The sequence below is a fragment of the Topomyia yanbarensis genome, chromosome 1 (genome assembly GCF_030247195.1).
Source record: "Topomyia yanbarensis strain Yona2022 chromosome 1, ASM3024719v1, whole genome shotgun sequence".
NCBI lineage: Eukaryota > Metazoa > Arthropoda > Insecta > Diptera > Culicidae > Topomyia > Topomyia yanbarensis.
Window position 1 is genome coordinate 166909653 of NC_080670.1, and position 20195 is coordinate 166929847.

Below are 20195 nucleotides of genomic sequence, written 5' to 3' on the forward strand. Positions count from 1 at the left end.
GAAAATACCCAAATACGCTACACTCTCCAATTACCACACTCTTCTAAATTCCATAAATAACATCCTCGAACAAAAATATTATCCTACCGTAATTGTTAACACTTGGAAACTAAAATGAAAATGAATAAAGTCGAATATTTTGGCAGTTTTACTACTTTACCCTAATACCAGGAATTTTTCGGATACTAAAACCCTGACTGGTGACTCTGGTCAAAGATGCGTGCAGTGGACCAAACTAGTTGCGTTTAATTTCTTATCAAATTCCGCAACTATTCATATATAAATTATGATAGGAATCCCGCGGCGACTAATTGAGTGCCTCTGGGAATCACTTTTTGTCTAATACTGGAATACTCCGGGTACTCAAACACTCGTAACTGTGGCCACAGACGCGTGTAGTGGACCAAACCAGTTGCGTTTGTTTTCTTATCAAATTCCACAACTTTTCATATATAAATTATTATAGAAATCCCGCGGCAACTAATTTAGTGCCTCTGGAAATCACTTTTTGCCTAATACCGGGAGTTCTCCGGGTACTCAAACCCCCGTGACTCTAGCCACAGATGCGTGCAGTGGACTAAACCAGTTGCGTTTAATTTCTTATCAAATTCCGAAACTTTTCATATATAAATTATTATATAAATCCCGCGGCAACTAATTAGTGCCTCTGGGAATCACTTTTTGTCTAATACCGGAATACTCCGGGTACTCAAACACTCGTAACTGTGGCCACAGACGCGTACAGTGGACCAAACCAGTTGCGTTTGATTTTTTATCAAATTCCGCAACTTTTCATATATAAATTATGATACGAAACCTACGGCGATCAGTTAAGTGCCTCTGGGAATCATTTTTGCCTAATACCGGAATACTCCGGGTACTCAAACCCCCGTGACTCTGGCCACAGATGCGTGCAGTGGACCAAACCAGTTGCATTTGATTTCTTATCAAATTCCGCAACTTTTCATATATAAATTATTATAGAAATCCCGCGGCAACTAATTAAGTGCCTCTGGAAATTACTTTTTGCCTAATACCAGGAGTTCTCCGGGTACTCAAACCCCCCTAGCTCTGGCCACAGATGCGTGCAGTGGACCAAACTAGGTGCGTTTGATTTCTTATCAAATTCCGCAACTTTTCATATATAAATTATGATAGGAATCCCGCGGCGACTAATTGAGTGCCTCTGGGAATCACTTTTTGTCTAATACCGGAATACTCCGGGTACTCAAACCCCCGTGACTCTGGCCACAGATGCGTGCAGTGGACCAAACCGGTTGCGTTTGATTTCTTATCAAATTCCACAACTATTCATATATAAATTATGATAGGAATCCCGTGGCGATTAATTGAGCGCCTCTGGGAATCACTTTTTGTCTAATACCGGAATACTCCGGATACTCAAACCCCCGTGACTCTGGCCACAAATGCGTGCAGTGGACCAAACTAGTTGCGTTTGATTTCTTATCAAATTCCGCAACTTTTCATATATAAATTACGATAGGAAACCTGCGGCGATCAGTTAAGTGCCTCTGGGAATCACTTTTTGTCTAATACCGGAATACTCCGGGTACTGAAACCCCCGTGACTCTGGCCACAGACGCGTGCAGTGGACCAAACCAGTTGCATTTGATTTCTTATCAAATTCCGCAACTTTTCACATATAAATTATAATAGGAATCCGGCGGCGACTGATTGAGAGCCTCTGGGAATCACTTTTTGTCTAATACCGGAATACTCCGGGTACTCAAACACTCGTAACTGTGGCCACAGATGCGTGCAGTGGACCAAACCAGTTGCGTTTGATTTCTTATCAAATTCCGCAACTTTTCATATATAAATTATGATACGAAACCTGCGGCGATCAGTTAAGTGCCTCTGGGAATCACTTTTTGTCTAATACCGGAATACTCCGGGTACTCAAACCCCCGTGACTCTGGCCACAGATGCGTGCAGTGGACCAAACCAGTTGCATTTGATTTCTTATCAAATTCCGCAACTTTTCATATATAAATTATTATAGAAATCCCGCGGCAACTAATTAAGTGCCTCTGGAAATTACTTTTTGCCTAATACCAGGAGTTCTCCGGGTACTCAAACCCCCCTAGCTCTGGCCACAGATGCGTGCAGTGGACCAAACTAGGTGCGTTTGATTTCTTATCAAATTCCGCAACTTTTCATATATAAATTATGATAGGAATCCCGCGGCGACTAATTGAGTGCCTCTGGGAATCACTTTTTGTCTAATACCGGAATACTCCGGGTACTCAAACCCCCGTGACTCTGGCCACAGATGCGTGCAGTGGACCAAACCGGTTGCGTTTGATTTCTTATCAAATTCCACAACTATTCATATATAAATTATGATAGGAATCCCGTGGCGATTAATTGAGCGCCTCTGGGAATCACTTTTTGTCTAATACCGGAATACTCCGGATACTCAAACCCCCGTGACTCTGGCCACAGATGCGTGCAGTGGACCAAACCAGTTGCATTTGATTTCTTATCAAATTCCGCAACTTTTCATATATAAATTATTATAGAAATCCCGCGGCAACTAATTAAGTGCCTCTGGAAATTACTTTTTGCCTAATACCAGGAGTTCTCCGGGTACTCAAACCCCCCTAGCTCTGGCCACAGATGCGTGCAGTGGACCAAACTAGGTGCGTTTGATTTCTTATCAAATTCCGCAACTTTTCATATATAAATTATGATAGGAATCCCGCGGCGACTAATTGAGTGCCTCTGGGAATCACTTTTTGTCTAATACCGGAATACTCCGGGTACTCAAACCCCCGTGACTCTGGCCACAGATGCGTGCAGTGGACCAAACCGGTTGCGTTTGATTTCTTATCAAATTCCACAACTATTCATATATAAATTATGATAGGAATCCCGTGGCGATTAATTGAGCGCCTCTGGGAATCACTTTTTGTCTAATACCGGAATACTCCGGATACTCAAACCCCCGTGACTCTGGCCACAAATGCGTGCAGTGGACCAAACTAGTTGCGTTTGATTTCTTATCAAATTCCGCAACTTTTCATATATAAATTACGATAGGAAACCTGCGGCGATCAGTTAAGTGCCTCTGGGAATCACTTTTTGTCTAATACCGGAATACTCCGGGTACTGAAACCCCCGTGACTCTGGCCACAGACGCGTGCAGTGGACCAAACCAGTTGCATTTGATTTCTTATCAAATTCCGCAACTTTTCACATATAAATTATAATAGGAATCCGGCGGCGACTGATTGAGAGCCTCTGGGAATCACTTTTTGTCTAATACCGGAATACTCCGGGTACTCAAACACTCGTAACTGTGGCCACAGATGCGTGCAGTGGACCAAACCAGTTGCGTTTGATTTCTTATCAAATTCCGCAACTTTTCATATATAAATTATGATACGAAACCTGCGGCGATCAGTTAAGTGCCTCTGGGAATCATTTTTGTCTAATACCGGAAAACTCCGGGTACTCAAACCCCCGTGACTCTGGCCACAGATGCGTGCAGTGGACCAAACCAGTTGCATTTGATTTCTTATCAAATTCCGCAACTTTTCATATATAAATTATTATAGAAATTCCGCGGCAACTAATTTAGTGCCTCTGGAAATCACTTTTTGCCTAATACCAGGAGTTCTCCGGGTACTCAAACCCCCCTAGTTCTGGCCACAGATGCGTGCAGTGGGCCAAACTAGGTGCGTTTGATTTCTTATCAAATTCCGCAACTTTTCATATATAAATTATGATAGGAATCCCGCGGCGACTAATTAAGTGCCTCTGGGGGTCGCTTTTTGCCCACTGTGCACTGGGTTTCTGTTCTCCATGTCGTAAAAAGCGACTAACAACAGCTGTGCCGTCAAATAGCGAGTACTCATAAGTTTCCTACCTCATACCTCCATTTGGTCGTTAGATCGGCGTTTGCTGGATGCTATGAGCCTTCTGCTATGGCATCGTAATGAGAGGGTGCTAACGGACGGGCCTCAAAATCCGTACCGTAAAATTTATGTTGCAATCCAAGGTGTAAAGCGACCAGTGCCGAGGGATGAATGCCGGGGAGGGGCATCAACACTTTGAACCTCAAACGTACATTAAACTAGGACTGGGATCCGAAATGATGATAAATACCAAGCCGCGCACGGAGTCTGTGAGGCACCAGGGCGCATCCAGCTGTATTTTTACCCAGCGGGGCTCTGACAGTGTTGACTTTCTTTCCCTAGCTATTCGTGAGAACAAAACGGAAAAGAACATTGCAAACATGAGTTTGGAGGAGAGTGCGACGATGGATATGGAAGAGTAGAAGAATTGCGCGGAAAGCAAACTTGGAGAGCTGCTGAATAGTGGCTCGTTTTAAGATGTTGTGTCCTGCACATCGTCAACTCTCAACTCTCCACATAAAGACTGGGATCGGACAGTGACCAAGAAGGACACAGTGCAGTCCGGCGGAGCAACCGATGGATCAAAGGGCTCCGAGAATAAAACAAGAGGAGCAGGAAGAACTCGTCTCTTAAGCGGAGCGGCGAAGAAACGCTATGAGTGGCTGTTGAGAAACGGTCGTAAACCCGCTGAAGCGCTAGAGTTGGCAAAAATCCCAATAGGAAAGGCACCATCCAAGTGACAGCGTTCGACGGACACGTAGTCGCCGAACAATAATAAGTACAGAAAGGAACCGCAATCTAGACCTAGACAGACACAAAAAACTGAGCAGCGTCCAACTTTCAACGAAATAGCCAAGTCGTACTCGATGGCCATCACTCCGATTGGGTGCCTTGTGAATTATTCAGCCATGAACAGCTGAATGCTACTCGATGCGCGCTAATCGATAGCGTCATGGAGCAGAGCACAAGCTATACGAGACCCAAGTTTAGGAAATGCACCTACAAACAACAGTATCTCGAAATCGCCCTGTGGACAAAGATTCAGCTAAGTGGCTTCAGGATGTCACAGCTGCGATTAAGTCCTGATCAAGTCCTGGGAAGCCGTTGAAGCATCGCAGAATCCAAAACAAGTGCTTTACATCGGGTATTTCCCCGACAGCATCCATAGGTCCGATGGGAACATCCTCCGCCTGGTGCAGAATCAGAACGACAATTTCTGCACAGAATGCTGGAGGTCCTCAAAACTGGAGAGCTCCTGTTGGCAGTAGATGAGGCTTCAGTGAAACTGATAACCTCCCAATACAACCAACTGAACTACGTATTCGGAAAGGATTGAATGCGCCAGTTGAAGGGGGGCCCGATTTTCGCCGAACGTGGTAGTTCTAGGTAAGAATGGACTGAAAAGATGATCCAACGGTGATCACCCCACGACGGACTTCTGATCATAGCAAACCTGCAGCAACGGTAACGAGACGAGTGCATGGTGGCAGCCCATCTCGCTAGCAATACACAAAAGCACTCTTCCGTATGCGGCTCAAGAACTGATACGCAAGGAGAGGATCGCAAAACCCCTGTAGGAGAAGGTGCGCAAATGGCAAGGGTCGAGGTAAATACTGGGCTACAAAAGGCCACTGGAACGTCGAACAGTACACAGCCTGTGACTAGCCGTCGGTATAATAAATGCAACGAAGTACTAGCCCCAAAAATCGACGGCAAAGAAACATCGAAAAAATTAGCAGCATTTGCTGCATTCAAGTGAACGCGGTGCAACTTCGCATACTACTACATTGGTCCCGTGCGGTGGACCTAGTGTACACCGACGGAGAGTTCCCCGGCGGTGGAATTTTTCTTGAATCCAGATTTGTGGTTTCATGGCGACTTTCAAGACAATGGCGCTACCTTGTTGGTCCCTTCGCCACTTCCTCTGCAACCCGGAGAGTATACTCGTAACCACTCTGTTGACAACGTCCAAGGTATGCTCGTCGTGGCACATCTCTTCAACGACATTGTCCCCTGTCACGCCAGGCATACCCTTACGCACTTCTTCGAGCCTAGGACATTCGAAGACCAGGTGTTCCGGTATCTCTTGCACGTTCACACACTCCGGGCAAAGGGGTGACGAAGCATGTCCAAACCGATGCAGGTACTTTCGGAAGCATCCGTGCCCGGACAAAAACTGCGTCAAATGGAAGTTCAGCTCACCATTCTTCCTATGCATCCAAGCGGATACATTCGGGATGCGTCGGTGGATCCACCTTCCTTCCTTGTCCCACTCCTGCTGCCACTTAGCCAACGAGTCCGCTCGGACCTCTCCTTACATTACGTGTATTTCTCCGCTGATAGCATTCCACGTCCTCAGCCAGAGTGATGCAGATGGGAATCATCTGGGTAATTACGCATACCGCCTTCGACGCTATCATTCTGTACGCGACAGGAAGCCATTAGACGAAACGTGTCTGTCAACTTAGTCCGGTTTCGCTTTGAGTTCCGCGCAGCAGCCCAGGCCGGTAAGCCATACCTCAGTGTTGAGGATGAGACACCCGCCAGAAGACGTCTCGTGCTATATCTTTCTCCTCCGTTATTCGGCGTGTTCCTTGCCATTGTGTTAGTTGTCCTCGCAGCCTTCTCACATTCATAGTCGACATGGTTGTTGCAATTTAACCGATCGTCGACCGTCATGCTTAGGTACTTCAGGGCATGCATCAATAGATTGTCCCCCAACGCTGATCACGACACGCTGGATTTTTCTTCAGTTGCTGACCAGCACTACCTCGGTCTTATTGAGCCAGCTGTAACTTGACGTCAGCCATCTAGGTTTCCACGATGTGTATTGTCTCTACCGTCTAAATATCCACCTCCTCGAGGGTTTCGTCGGCTATTGTCAAGACAACGTCATCTGGAAAGTCGACGATCTCAACTCCCCTGGCAGCTTCAGTGTTAACACTCCGTAGTACATTATATTCCAGAGCATTGGACCAAGTATGAAGCCCTGAGGTACTATTACAGTGATCCTAATAGATCTCGGTCCCATGTTCGTTTCGAAGACTGGTACTCAGGTTCTGCAAGTAACTTTTCAGAACCTAACACAGATAGTCCGGAACCCGTATTCTGTGCAGAGCTACGGCGATCACGTCTATCGTTACCACGGCGCAGTAGCGATTAGCCCTTTTTTGCTTCGATGCTTTCTCTGCGCTCGCGATGATCTGATGGCCTCCACCGTCAATATCCCTTTCCGGAACCCGAACTGCCTCTGCGATAGTCCATTTTCACTTTCAGCGTAGGTCGTCCGCCTGTTGAGGGTGACCCTTTCCAGAAGTTTACCAAGTTCAGGCATATAGGCCGATAAGATGCTGGTCTCCTGGTGGCTTCCCTAGTTTTGGCAGTAGCACCAGTTTCTAGATCTTCCATATGTCCGGGAAGTAGCAGTGCAGTTGGGTCATGCTTCGGGAAAGACCATCAACTCCCATGATCCTGGCTATAACGACACGGTAGGCATTGTTCCAGGGGTTGGCGTCTACTTCTCTGCACAGCTCCTTGTAGCGCAGGTGGACTTGCTTAGCACTATCTCGCGTTTAAAAGCAGCCCGGGCCCTACTTTACAATCTTCTCTGACTGTCTCAGATCTTACTCTCTGAGCGCGTCTTTTAGTTTTTAGGCAGTCATCCCGGAGGATGCTGAGCCGCCACCAGTACACCGGACGCCGGTAGCTCTATTTTCGTCGGAATTGTTACCTTACATGCCCTCGCTACTGTTTCCGAAAGCTCATTGGCGCAAGGAATTGGAGTGACGCTGTTAGCACGAAGTTCTTCTACAAAAAGGTCATTCTCGAAGTGCTTTACTTTCCACATCCGCTCGCCAGTCCACATTCTCCGCGTTACAGTACAATTCCGCCGACCTGTGGTGTAGTGGGTCGTCTGGTGGTCGCTATGTGTGTACTGCTCACTAACTTGCCAATTCCGTTATCCGACAGTGAAGGATTGCAGAATGTTGTATCGATGATGAATTCCCGACCGTCGTTATAGAATGTGCTAGCGGAACCGACCATCACTTGGATTGCAGCTATCCCTGCAACATCGCACTTCGTTTCTGTTGTTGACTGCCACAACAGTTGCTGTGCAATGTCGCAATGATTGAGATTAAGCTAGGTTATCTCCATCATTGTTGGCCTGCCTTCGCTTATTTGTACGCAGGGCCTTTCAAGCCTACCGTCGTGTCGTCGTCTGTCCTCCGGTTTGCAGGTCATGCACCTTGGTTGCTTCGTGCAGTCTCTAGCAACATGCCCCTTTCCTCCGCATTTTCTACACAGTGCAGACCTGTCCGGGACCTTGCAGTTCCTCGCCTAATGCCCGAGATCCAAGCTCGTGAAGCATCGCTCCATCTGTTTGGTTACTAGCGGAGCGACTCTCAACGAGAACACCGACAATTTGACTTTTATCTTGCCGGTCTCCACCAGCTTGTTGCAAACGACTACTAGTAGTAGAAGCCGTTTGAGTGCCTCTATACGATTTCCAAATCCGGATAGTCGCCGGTACGTCCATTTTGCACTGCTGGGTCAGTGCACCCTTCAGTTCTTCGACGGCCGTTAACTCGTCTAGATCCTTGCATTCGACTACGGTTTCCGGCAACAGAGCTCTCACGTTCCCTTCGCTGCCCAAGGATTTAGCAACAAGCTCGCGGTAGTTCAAGCTCTTTACGGAAGGATCCTTCTTCAGCTCGAAGATTATTTTTGAGTGCGGCCCGTTTTAGCAACGTTCTCTTACAGCTGCTTCAGCTCTGGGTCGTCTCTCACTTTCTTGAAAAGAGCGGCTTAGGACATAGTATCGTTCGCTTCGATGATCAGTGAATCACCCTTGTATCTCTCCCGAGTAGGCTTCCATTTCTCTTTCTTCTCTTGTTTTTTCGTCTTTTCTTCCTTTTGCTGGCGTTCCCTCTGTTTCACCTGCTGGCTTCCAACAATGCGTCAGCCACGGTCTTTCTCAACGTTCCTCTGCTCGCTGGAGCCCTCCAGTTTGCTCCGTGTCCCTCACTCTTTCCTCTGAGCGAGTGTTGTGGTGGTACCTCAGTTTCTGCCGTCGCGTGTTCTGCGGCTTCCATCAGAGCTTTTTCGGCTGATTCAGCTCTCATCAAGGGCGCCTTCTACTCGCGTTTAGCAGCTGTTCCCGATCAGAAATACATAACAAAAAGATTTCAAAACTATATCTCGCTTTGATACTTGTTATAATTTTCTGTTATTTTAACTACTAACGAGACCAAATTTATAACACAATATGTTACGAAAATTGCATTCTGTTCTAATCTTGTTATTTCATTCTGATCGGGTTATGGCCGATTTGATACTCGTCACAAGCTACTTCACCTTATTGTGCACATTGTGATTTCCTTCGCGAAGTCATGGTGGTCGACCTTTTTCCTCGCCTTCGTCAAGTACGACTTCCCAAGATGTGAGTCATTCTAGGTGGTGTCGCTACCTGATCTCGAGGCGAACACTCAATTCGGTAGCCCCATCTAACGTTGGTTTCCTCGTGGTGCACTCTGTACCAAGCCGCTGCTGGTACTCGCTGTGGCTACCAGTGGCGTAACCGGTGATCGCTGCAGCTTACCGCTCATTGCAAACGCAATCGCTTCCTCCTCATTTGTTGTATTGGATGTCTCCATTTCATCGCCGGTCTGTTATCTCAACTCGTTGTACATAGTTGCCTCTTTTAATCCCATGATTATCTATGCGAGCAATGAGGTTATGCTAGGGTTGACAATATTCTTCATGGGGAGTAGTATGCAGAGCTCGATCGGCGTAAAGTCGGTAATTTGAGACCAGCCCGCCGGCTGCCATTGGCCAGCAGCAGCCAGAACGTATCACGAGTCAGACAGGTTAACTACTGCGACGTCGAGTGGCGACCCTCGAAATCTCTATTTAACGAGATAATTTTCACTTTGGGTGACTTGTCACAGTGAGATTCGTTTTTTACTGTCACGTCACGTCACTAGGTGAGGTAACTGTTAAGCTCTTGAAAATGTGTGTCCTAATATCCATCTACTCACATATCCAGATTCTCCTACAAAATTATTTTAACTATTCAAATCGATAATTACCTATCTTTCAAGCAACTCAGCTATTCCGAAATGCATTTAAAGCTCACCTCAGCTAAGTGCTCACGTCCCGGCAATGTGTCGCTTGAAGAAAAAGTTTAATTTGGCGCCATCCACCCATGTGACCATCACAGCTGTTCTGTGCATGACGGAAAGGAAAAAAAAGTTTTTCCTGTGGTTTTCCTTGTACTTGCATTTTCTCGACGCGCCCCCTCCTCTCATCTTCATGTATGCATGTGAGTGCTCCATTCGCTAGATGTACACGATGAACAATGTGTCTCAATGCTATTTGTCTTCACCTAAGTCGGTCGTCACATTGAAACTGAAGCAAGTTGGAGCATGTAGGTGCAGAGAATGTTTCTGACATGACGGTGACATATTGTGAAGAAGGCAGTCTCTAATGGAAAAGAAACCATCCTCCGAATTAGATTGGTGTGCAATTATTCAGAATTTAAATCACGATCCATACTTTACTTTTAGCCCCTTTCCCGCACAACTGAAACGGGTAAACAACTTCACTGCTAAGGTCAAGTCTCTTGGGAAATTTACAGAAATTTAAATTCAGCTGTTGACTTTCCCTTTGGCTACCAACCAACCGACCTCGGTACCGGTTGGGATCCCAAAATTTTCACCGGATATGAAATTAAATTAAATAATCAACAGCTTTTTGTTCGTCTGCTGAATGCCGAAAACCCCCGAAACTGTCTGGTCCACGTCGTCCAGGATTGTGCGGATTTTGTGCGGGAATGAGGTCTGATAATGTGGAAGTGTTATAATTCATACGTCAACAGAGGCGGAGGAGAAAGGTTCCAAAAGGGACACCGAGCTAGGTAGAATTTCGGGTTCCGGGAAGGGTTTTTTGGTTGGGTTGAATGTTTTAATCGATTCGAGTGCAGCTGTAGTGAGTGCATGATATTTAGCAGTCGGGTTTAAGAGACTTACTTGTTTTCGACCGGGGTTCTCGGGGTCCATCGACGGTCACCTTAATGGCCTTGTTGTAGGTGGCGAGCTGCGGCGGACTCGTCGATACCATGATGGTGAGGGTAAAACTTTTGCCTGAAACGATTGGGATTTGGTTGGAACTTTATTCTAGAAACGGGGATGTAGTTGCTGCTGCTGTCTCATTTTCGAAAACACTACTATTCGGACGAGACAAAAGCAATTTGTTCGGTTCCTGTTCCGAACCTTACGAACAGTAATGGGCCACCTTACAGTTACTGTGTGTAAGCTTCGTTGCGCTCTTGCAGAAGGAATGCTGGACGAATTGCTTTTGTTTGCCGAACTTCATTGACGGATATGTCGAAATTCATGCATCGTCGGGAGAGAGTTCAGTATCGCAGCCAACGGAGTGACTAGATTGCGTCATAAAATGAGGAATGCAACTTTTTTCATCGCATAATATTATAATGATTTATGATTGGAAAAATATAGAAAAAATGTTTAATTTATTTTTACGATAAGGTAAACATGTCCTTGTTTGACACTACCGGTCGTATTCGACAATCGTTTGTACTGCAGGGGTTAGCATCTTCGTCAGTTAACACTAGCAGGGTAGGGGTAACGGAAACCGTATGGAAAGTTATACTTCGAATTCAATTTCGTTAACAAATATTCATATAATATTTTACGGACAAAAACAAGTTTGACTCGAATGTCTGCTTCATGACCCAATTCGATTCTTTTCATATGATTTTTTTTTGCACAAATTTTAACCCTTGAACGTTGCACTGGGTACAAATATACCCCACGCCTTCTTTGGAGCCGTGTGAAGACAAGAATTCGGCATTTACTGACCTGGGACCCTAACCATAACTCAATTTAGAGTTTCTAGTAAGAGTAGGACAAGGTGGTGTAGCCAGTTTGCTTATAACCTTCGTGGAAGCAGGTGTCAAAGTTGGCGTGGGGTATATTTGTACCTCAGTGTACGGTTGCCGTTAGTGTTTCGTCAGGTTTCTTGCTGTCAATGGAAATGTGATTCTTGACAATACCAGTTTAAATACTGGTTGTTTTACTACGTAAGTAACAATTATTATTATATAATCGTTTTAAATCATTTATTCAATTAATTTAATTTAATATTGAGGTAGAAAAAAATCGTTCTCATTTTTTCTGATTTTTGTTTTATTGTTTATTTTTAAGTTTTTCAAAACAATGACTCGCAAGTATAATTTGCGCACAGTAACTGCTGTATCAGTAACGTTGTGCGTAACCGATGTATTACTGATCAGAAATATTTTTTCCATTTTAATTTCCATCCCATTTCGTGATTTTTTCCAAAACCCGTTTTTTAAACTTTCACTCTTCCAAATAATTGCACTTTTTCAAAAATATCGAAGTTCCATTTTATACTGTTTCAAGCCCATTCTTTCAACAAAATATTATACATTTCTTTTGTTTGCATTTTTGCCTGCGAAAATTGCCATCAAACGCGTAACCAGTGCAACGTTCTAGGGTTAAATTTGATTTTTTGATTCGGGAATAACTACAAGATTTTCGAATAGTGAAGCCAGTCGGAGTTGACGCTAATTACGCAATTATAAAACAGGTTTCAAACGTATGCCGCAATTTTAGTTAAATAATTTAAACTTGCCAATGTGCAAATGGTCGGTGTTAAGTCAGACAGGACTAAGTCGCAAAACATCAAAAAATGAGATAATTATAGCATTGGATAAAGAATTTCGTCTGCTACATTCGACTCTTGCCAGATTTGAAATATGTAACAATAAACAAGAATTATGGCAAAAATTAATTTCCAATCATAATGTAAAGGATGCTGCGATTCAAACTTTAAACTCGTTTTTCTCGAAATCAATATTTTGTCACTTAGTCCGGTCTGACTTAACACCGACCAAATGAGAGCAGCATTTTGTTTACTTTCTCTTGCAATGATTTCGATGCAACATCGAAACGTAGGTTTGCATAATATACTATTGCGTGTGGCACTAAAAACTGCATTCTACCCGCACTGCGCACTTACCATTCTTCTTTATAACTGTTCTCATATACTCAGGGTTGCCACTATTTTTCGAAGAAAATCTGGCAGTTCATCTAAAAATGTCTGGCAAAATCTGTCACTTGACAGCGACCTCAAAGTCAACGAAATTCGGCAAACATTTTGGTTTTCACAGAACGTGTATTAATCGAATACGACCCAGATTTCCAAAATGTGTGTGTAACAACTTCTATAATTTAAAAATCTAATAGAATAAAAGATTTGATTTTTGCTGGGAGCTCAAAAAACTATTGCTCCAGATAAATCTAGTATAATGGTAACCTCGGTGGAGTGTAACGTAGAATTCAAAATATCGGGAAAAATATGGCAAAATTTAAAAAATCTGGCAAAATGTCTGGCTTGAACGAAAGTCTGTTCGGTTGTGAAAAATCTGGAAGATTCCAGATAAACTTGGAACATTGGCAACGCTGCATATACTGGTTAGGTCGACTGGTCTGTCTATGAAAGAACCTTCTCTATCACTTGAAATACATGTGTTTTGACAGCTCGCAGTTTTAAGATCAGATTTGTGGGAAGAGCCCAATAGTAAAACTTATAGAATTTCGATATATTCCGGAAATTGATCGGAAAGTCTTATGGCAGCGCCGTAATAAACGAAAGGGAAAGTAAGCAAAGAGAACGCTCTAAATTGAGCAGAAGAACTGAAAAATTTGCTATTATCTAAATTAAAATTAGGGGTTTTTCGTCAGGGTTGGGCCACTGCCAAGACCAAGGTGCTTAAAGTTTTAAGGTGATTCGACTCTGGCAGTAACTAGGCGAGAAGTGAGGTAAGCGCGCAACGGGCTGCGGGGGAGAAAACTAACAGCAATCAACTTTGTGTGCAAACTAATGCAAGCAAACATAATGAGATGAATGCAGAGATGCCAGATACTTTTTTCAAATGTCTGCAATAATAATTTTAAAAGTCTGGGAAGAACAAAAAATGTCAAGAAAGCTAGTGTAACCAAAAGCCCTTATATTCAAAAATCAGTAAAATCTGCAACCAAACTAAAAAATCTGCAAATATCTGCGTCATCGAAAAAATCTGCAGCTAAAATTAAAAGTCTGTGAATTTGCTGACATGTCTGCAAATCTGGCATCTCTGGATGAATGTAATATCAGCCCCCTGTCAAGGATGGCGTCTCTGTACAGCCAGCATCACTGCCATAAAAATCAAAACATTAATTTTGAATCGAATGATTAAAAGCTGTAATTAGTTACTAAATGTTGATTTTCTGAATAATATGTATAGTACCGAACGTAATTCTTTGTTTGGGGCTTTATAGCTATAACACCCCATATGTGTTGGTCGCTGTCAAACTCCATATGATGGCATAGGGTTGCCAGGAGGCTGTGTATCATCACTAGTAAACAATGTTGTCAGCCGACGTTTTTAAAACCAAAATGTTTGATCGGCGATGTTGATAATCGTATCACCTGAGAATAAACGCTCTTTGGTCAAGGCCATTTCTCGAATACGGCACGTACTGCCATCTGTGTTTCAGCGTGGAATTATTATTGTCAATAACAGAAAACTGCGTTGCGTGCAAATTTGGGTACAATCGAAGACTACATATTAAGAAGACTGATATCTCTTTCCTTCCCCCATTCAAACGAGATGCGACAGAAGTTACAGCACCTCTATCGTAGGAAGGTAGGAAGCTTAATGTAAAAGTGTATATGTGTGTATGCATCACTATGGAAAGTACCATCTTTACCCGCAAGTGGCGTTGCTCGTTACTGTTCCCAAAATATTGGCAGAGTTGCCAGTCTTCTTGATATGCAGTCTTCGTTACAATAGTGAATTATGCATGCGAACATGTATGCGATGGAGATGTTCAACGTATTTTCATGTCTAAACAGTTTTTTCAGAAAAGTTTGCTCTAGCTTATATGTCTGTTCTCTATGGTTCAAGTGTAGTGAAGTCGCTACCCGGTTTTACCACACAACTTTACTCTGCCAACAATGTAAGCGTTAAGAATAAGCCTTTTTATTCCCGTTAAAAAAGTCAAGTCAAATAAAAAATGTAAATATTCCATGGTTTTTGAGAAGTTCTATAAACTTTGGGAGATTTCTAAACATCATGGAAATCCATAGAAATCATACAAGTTCTAGAATATTTGAAAAAAAAAAATAAAAAAATAGCGACGAAAATTCTTTACACATCAATTACAATCAATTACTATGATTACAACGATTTGTTGTGTATAGTCTAGACTACAGACACCCCTGTCAAAAAAAATGCGGACGAACATGGTCAGTCGATTTAAAAAGTTTGACGTTTGACTCAACTTGCCTGTGATAATTGCTCCTCGGAACAAATGCATTTCGCGAATGCGATTTAAAGGGAATTTCAATACTTAGACAAATTTTCTGGCGGCTGAAATGGACTTGGTTGTATTTCGCGTTTTTCAAACATGGCGGTGCATGTTTGGCTTAAACTTAAAATTGTTTTTTAAACAATTGGCGTGTTCTCGCTTGTATTTTGTTTGTCTAGTGCATTTTATTTAGTCAACGATTGTGGGAAATTGTGGAATCGTGTGTAAGTATAGTGGAACAAGATCTCTGATCTAAAGTGTTAATGAAAGTCAGATTGTGGTAAGTTTTGATGTGCAATACCAATTTCACCATTGATTTTTCCTGTAGTTTGGTGGTGATTACCTAGTGTACTGATATGTTCATGTGAGTAGATAATAAATCCGAAAATAGGTATTATTTGTGATTTTCATACTAGGCAATGAAGGGCGATTAAATGGCGCGTTCTCTGGGCGATTTGGGGGCGATTTAAGGGCGGGTAGAGCGGCTAAAAAATGACGGCGGCTAATCGCCCAAATGTTGCATTTGAAATAGCCCCCTAATTGCCAGCAATTTGCTGGCAAATTTAAGAGCAATTAGCGCATCCGAGTTGGCAAATAGCCCCCCGTTAGCCAGCAACTTGCCCGTTTTGACTGGGACTTTATACACAAAATAGCGAAGGGTCAAAAATTGCAGCCAAACGAGCATGAGTGTTTTGAGAGGGGAAGTACAAGAGGAAGCCCATGTAAAGCTTAAGGGAGTTTCCGTGATGCCAGTTTACATTCATGGTTGCTAGTGTTACTGTTTTTCGCTCCGCTAGTCTGTTATATAAAGTGTCTGTAGTCTAGACATTGAAAAAGTACCTGTTCGTGCATTTTGGTTTGCACCTTTCTTTCTTTTACGTAGTTTAAGTTGGCGTAAAAATTTTTCAAAAGCGTTGAAACGATTGCGTGTTTTTACGTACAGTCTTCAACAATATTATGTAGTTATAATGCCTTCATATACAAGAGAGAGCATCCCATTGAAAGCAACGTAAAGCTATCGTCATTCGTTTCTTTACCTTTGTGGAAACCAAATTCCGTAGCTGATTGTCGAGGCGGTACATACTCTTTTTCTCGATTTCTCGTTGGTATTACAATACGTCAGGAGGAGCCCCAAAGAATCCCAAAAAGAAATGTACAATAATAAAACCATGATTTTTACTGTGACAGTACAATAATTTTACAGGAACTTGCAGTAAATTTTAGTGTAATGCTACAATACCAATACAAAAAACTTAAACGTTTCCACAATAAGTTTCAATGTAAAATCGATTTTTACAGTAAAAACCTGTTTTAATACACCTAGTGGTGCAATTGTGGCTTTCTCATTTATCCAAACTATGATTTAATGGCTGGTTATGTTCAATATAACATAGTGAAAATGTCTATTACATTCTTATTACACTTGATGAGCATATATAACTGCACGACTGTCACGAACCTGATAAGCAACATATCGATACTGACACACTTGAATCAAACAAAAACACAATATTTATAAGCTTAATCAGCGTGAGTTCAATGTTGTCTTCATGTTAACTTCCTGGTGGAGAAGGGAAGGGATATAATTAGTGGGAGAGGGAGGATGCGTCGGGAATCATCTAACTTATTGTAGTATACGGGATGGATGAAGGGAATGCACGTGGGAGGTTGGTCTGAGTTGGTGGGGGTGAGAGAGGGCTGGAGGTTGAGAGGTAAGAGCTGGAGGGGTAGATGGAGGGTTCAATACTGAACTTCATATTATACCTTCCATTTGAGACTAGGTTAGTGAAATTTGGTTGTCATCACCGAAGTGGCTTTAGATCTGGAATTTGCCCGGCCGGGGTTCCGGACTCATCGATAGTGGACAATACATTCCAATAATTTTTGATTCGCCATCAGTGATCTAGGCCTGCGAATCGAAGTAAATTGATGATTATTTCAATAGATTAAAATTGTACCGGTTTGTATGGGAAATATCTACACACCTAGAAAAAATAGTGTAAATTTACATCTCCTGACCATGACATATACGAGCATAAAAAATGACTTAGTTTTACGTTTGATTTTAATTTTACATGACGTTTAATTTCGTAAATCATGTAATTTTACTCCACATACAGCGTTTGTTCTGAATGGTAGGAAGTGTAATTTTAAGTCATTGCGCATGCAAAGTATATGTTTCATTTAAAATTAAATGGAACACGGTAATGTTCTGCCATTTCGTAAATTACGGTTTGTTGAATTGTGTCATGTTTGTAATTACGTCAACGATAAAATTCAGATTTTTTTGGTGTGTATAGGACCGCAATCACCAACTTGTAACTCCGGAACCAGAAAGTCAGAACTGAATGAAATTCAATAGCAGTTAGTGGGAGTATTAAGAGTTTGCTGGCAAATAGGTGTGACCTTAGTTTGGGAACTTGGCGAGCTCCCAGGGGGCATCAAGATCCGTCATAGGTGACCGATATGGTCAAAACTACTTTAATTGGTCATCAGTGATCTAGACCCGCAAATCCAAATAATGTTGAACGTATTTGAATATGTAGTACATTATTCGGACATCATAGAGTTAACAGTTTATATGGGAATTTGCTGTGTGACCACACTCTTCAACCCGTAACTCCGGAACCGGAAGTCCGATCAACTAAAAATTCAGTAGCGTCTTATGGGAGCATTATACCGTTCATTTGAAACTGAGTTTGTGCAAATCGGTTGAGCCATCAGTGAGAAAATTGAGTGACATTATTTAACACACACATACATACACACATACATACACACACAGAGACATTTTGCGATCTCGACTAACTGAATCGCCTCCGGGCCTCGGTTTGAAAATCGATTTTTGGAGTGATTGCATAGCCTTTCTTAATATAAGAAAGGCGAAAAGGGGTGATTATGTATCTTTACAATAAAAAAAATCAATGTTTATTTTCACGAAAACAGTAAAATTTAATGTGAATTTACTGTATCAGGTTTTTGCTTTTGTAAAATTCTATCCGGGATGCTCATCGATGTTCCTCTCATTGAGCCAGTGACGAACCGGTGCCAATGATCGCGTATTTGGCTTTCATCGGGGTTAATATGAAGAGATGACGTTTTGGTCTCTCTCTCACCCTCACTCTCTCACTTTTGGTGGTTTCTCATCTGTCAAATCTTATTCGTTTCTACTTCCATCTGTTCTGTATTACAACTAAGACAATACTGTTACCGTTGTAAGAAATTTGCATAAAATGTGAAAATTGGATGCATTTATTATTATTTTTTGGAAAAAATATTAGTTTTACCTTGAAGATAAAGAGACAAACCTTCGAAACGTTGGTGTTAGACGAAATATAGTCTGTGACCAAGCAGACCATCTCTTCATATCAAAAAAACAGTGCTCGCCCTTTCTACCATTTTTGTTTCATCATTAAAACAATCCTGTACTAATTTCGCAGCTCACTGCTTTTAAAATGCCTTTTTTTATAATGGCAAAAGTTATCAAAATACTTAAATGTCGAAAGATGATGATCAGAGAAATTAATCAATCCTACACTATGTCCAACATCCAGCAGAATTGTTGAGATACTTGGGGTTTTTGGCGTCTCTTGAAGCACTGGAAACTCCTTGCTTGATTTCAAATTTCCTAGACCAGGAGTTCCTTCCTTGTTTCGGATTTGTGATAGAATTTCCTCAAGCTGTAGTGGTCATATAAAAGAAACTTTCTTGGTTCAACAGAGAGTCTCAAGTGAGGAAATATTCGCCAATAGGAAGGCGATTTGCCGTAAAACTCAACTTGACCATGCGACATCTAGGATTCAGCTCATGAACTATCAAAGTGATGCAGTTTGTTTTCGTACACTTGTAAGTGAATCGTAGCTTCCAACAAAACCTCAATTTTATGCTCGAAAAAACATTATCAGTGCCAAAATATGAATGAAACGGGTATGAAATTTAATTTTATTTCAAATTATTTATAAGTTACAACCATTAAACTGTTTCTTCGAAATATAATCGTGGCATTATGGTGCTTGTAAAAGTTTTATAAATTAAACTCTTTGATATTTTGGACTACGTAGAAGATTCTATTGAGCGTATTGTCGTGAATTACGAGCGTTCTCTATTAGCGTCTATTCGCAGAAAATATCATCGAGTGAGTCCAAACGACGCTGAGTTTCTTCCGCACATCGATATGTACATCTCGTACATTTTCACACTCTCACATTGGTCCCTCGTTATTCCGATTCGAGCTGTAGGTAATAACGTATGCGGAATGAAATTTGGACAACGCTTCCAGCTTTAAATCAAAAATGCAACCTTGCGCAAGGTACCATACTAAACGTCATACTCTAGGCACACTTATTTTAAATATCCAGTGTTACTTTCAAACCACTAGGCGATAGCATGTGAACAAAATGGCAGCGAATGCACAATCTGGCACCTAGCTATTATACCAAAAAAAGTTTTGGCGCAATGGAGGATTATGGCATACCTTTTGTACAAAAGGCTGATATCCCTCCAAATGTACCACCACTGCGTCTAAATGAGTATTGCTGGAATAATTTGAAGCAGAGAATATATGCCAATAATTTTCGACCTAAAACTAACAAACATGATGATCAAAATAAAGAAAGAAATCAAGAATATGACAACATCAATTTTTTCGACTTCTTTGCAAAAAGTTCCCGCAAACTGCCATAAAGCTCCTTGAATGGGCTCAATTTTTTTGACATTAAAAATGTCTTACTCCACTATCTGGGGCTAGGTGTCATTCTAAAATCTAAACTATCTCCCATGTAACGAAACTATGTAAGGTTTGCACGCTTATAACTCCGATATTACTAAATGGATTTTAATCATTCATACACCAACCGATTCAGAAACACCTAACTTAAATATTGGTAATAATTTAATATCTCCCCAATAAAAGTAGACT

The 20195-nt window shown here is 42.1% G+C and overlaps 1 protein-coding gene across 7 annotated transcripts in view; it reads right to left on the reverse strand.

The window, feature by feature from the left end:
* LOC131680502 (runt-related transcription factor 1) overlaps nt 1-20195 on the reverse strand; it is a 222313-nt gene that overhangs the window by 22628 nt on the left and 179490 nt on the right. For all 7 annotated transcript variants that reach the window (XM_058961247.1, XM_058961215.1, XM_058961221.1 and 4 more), the window contains exon 3: nt 10910-11023. In XM_058961247.1, the coding sequence (XP_058817230.1) occupies nt 10910-11023 (114 nt within the window). The remainder of the gene's footprint in view (nt 1-10909; nt 11024-20195) is intronic.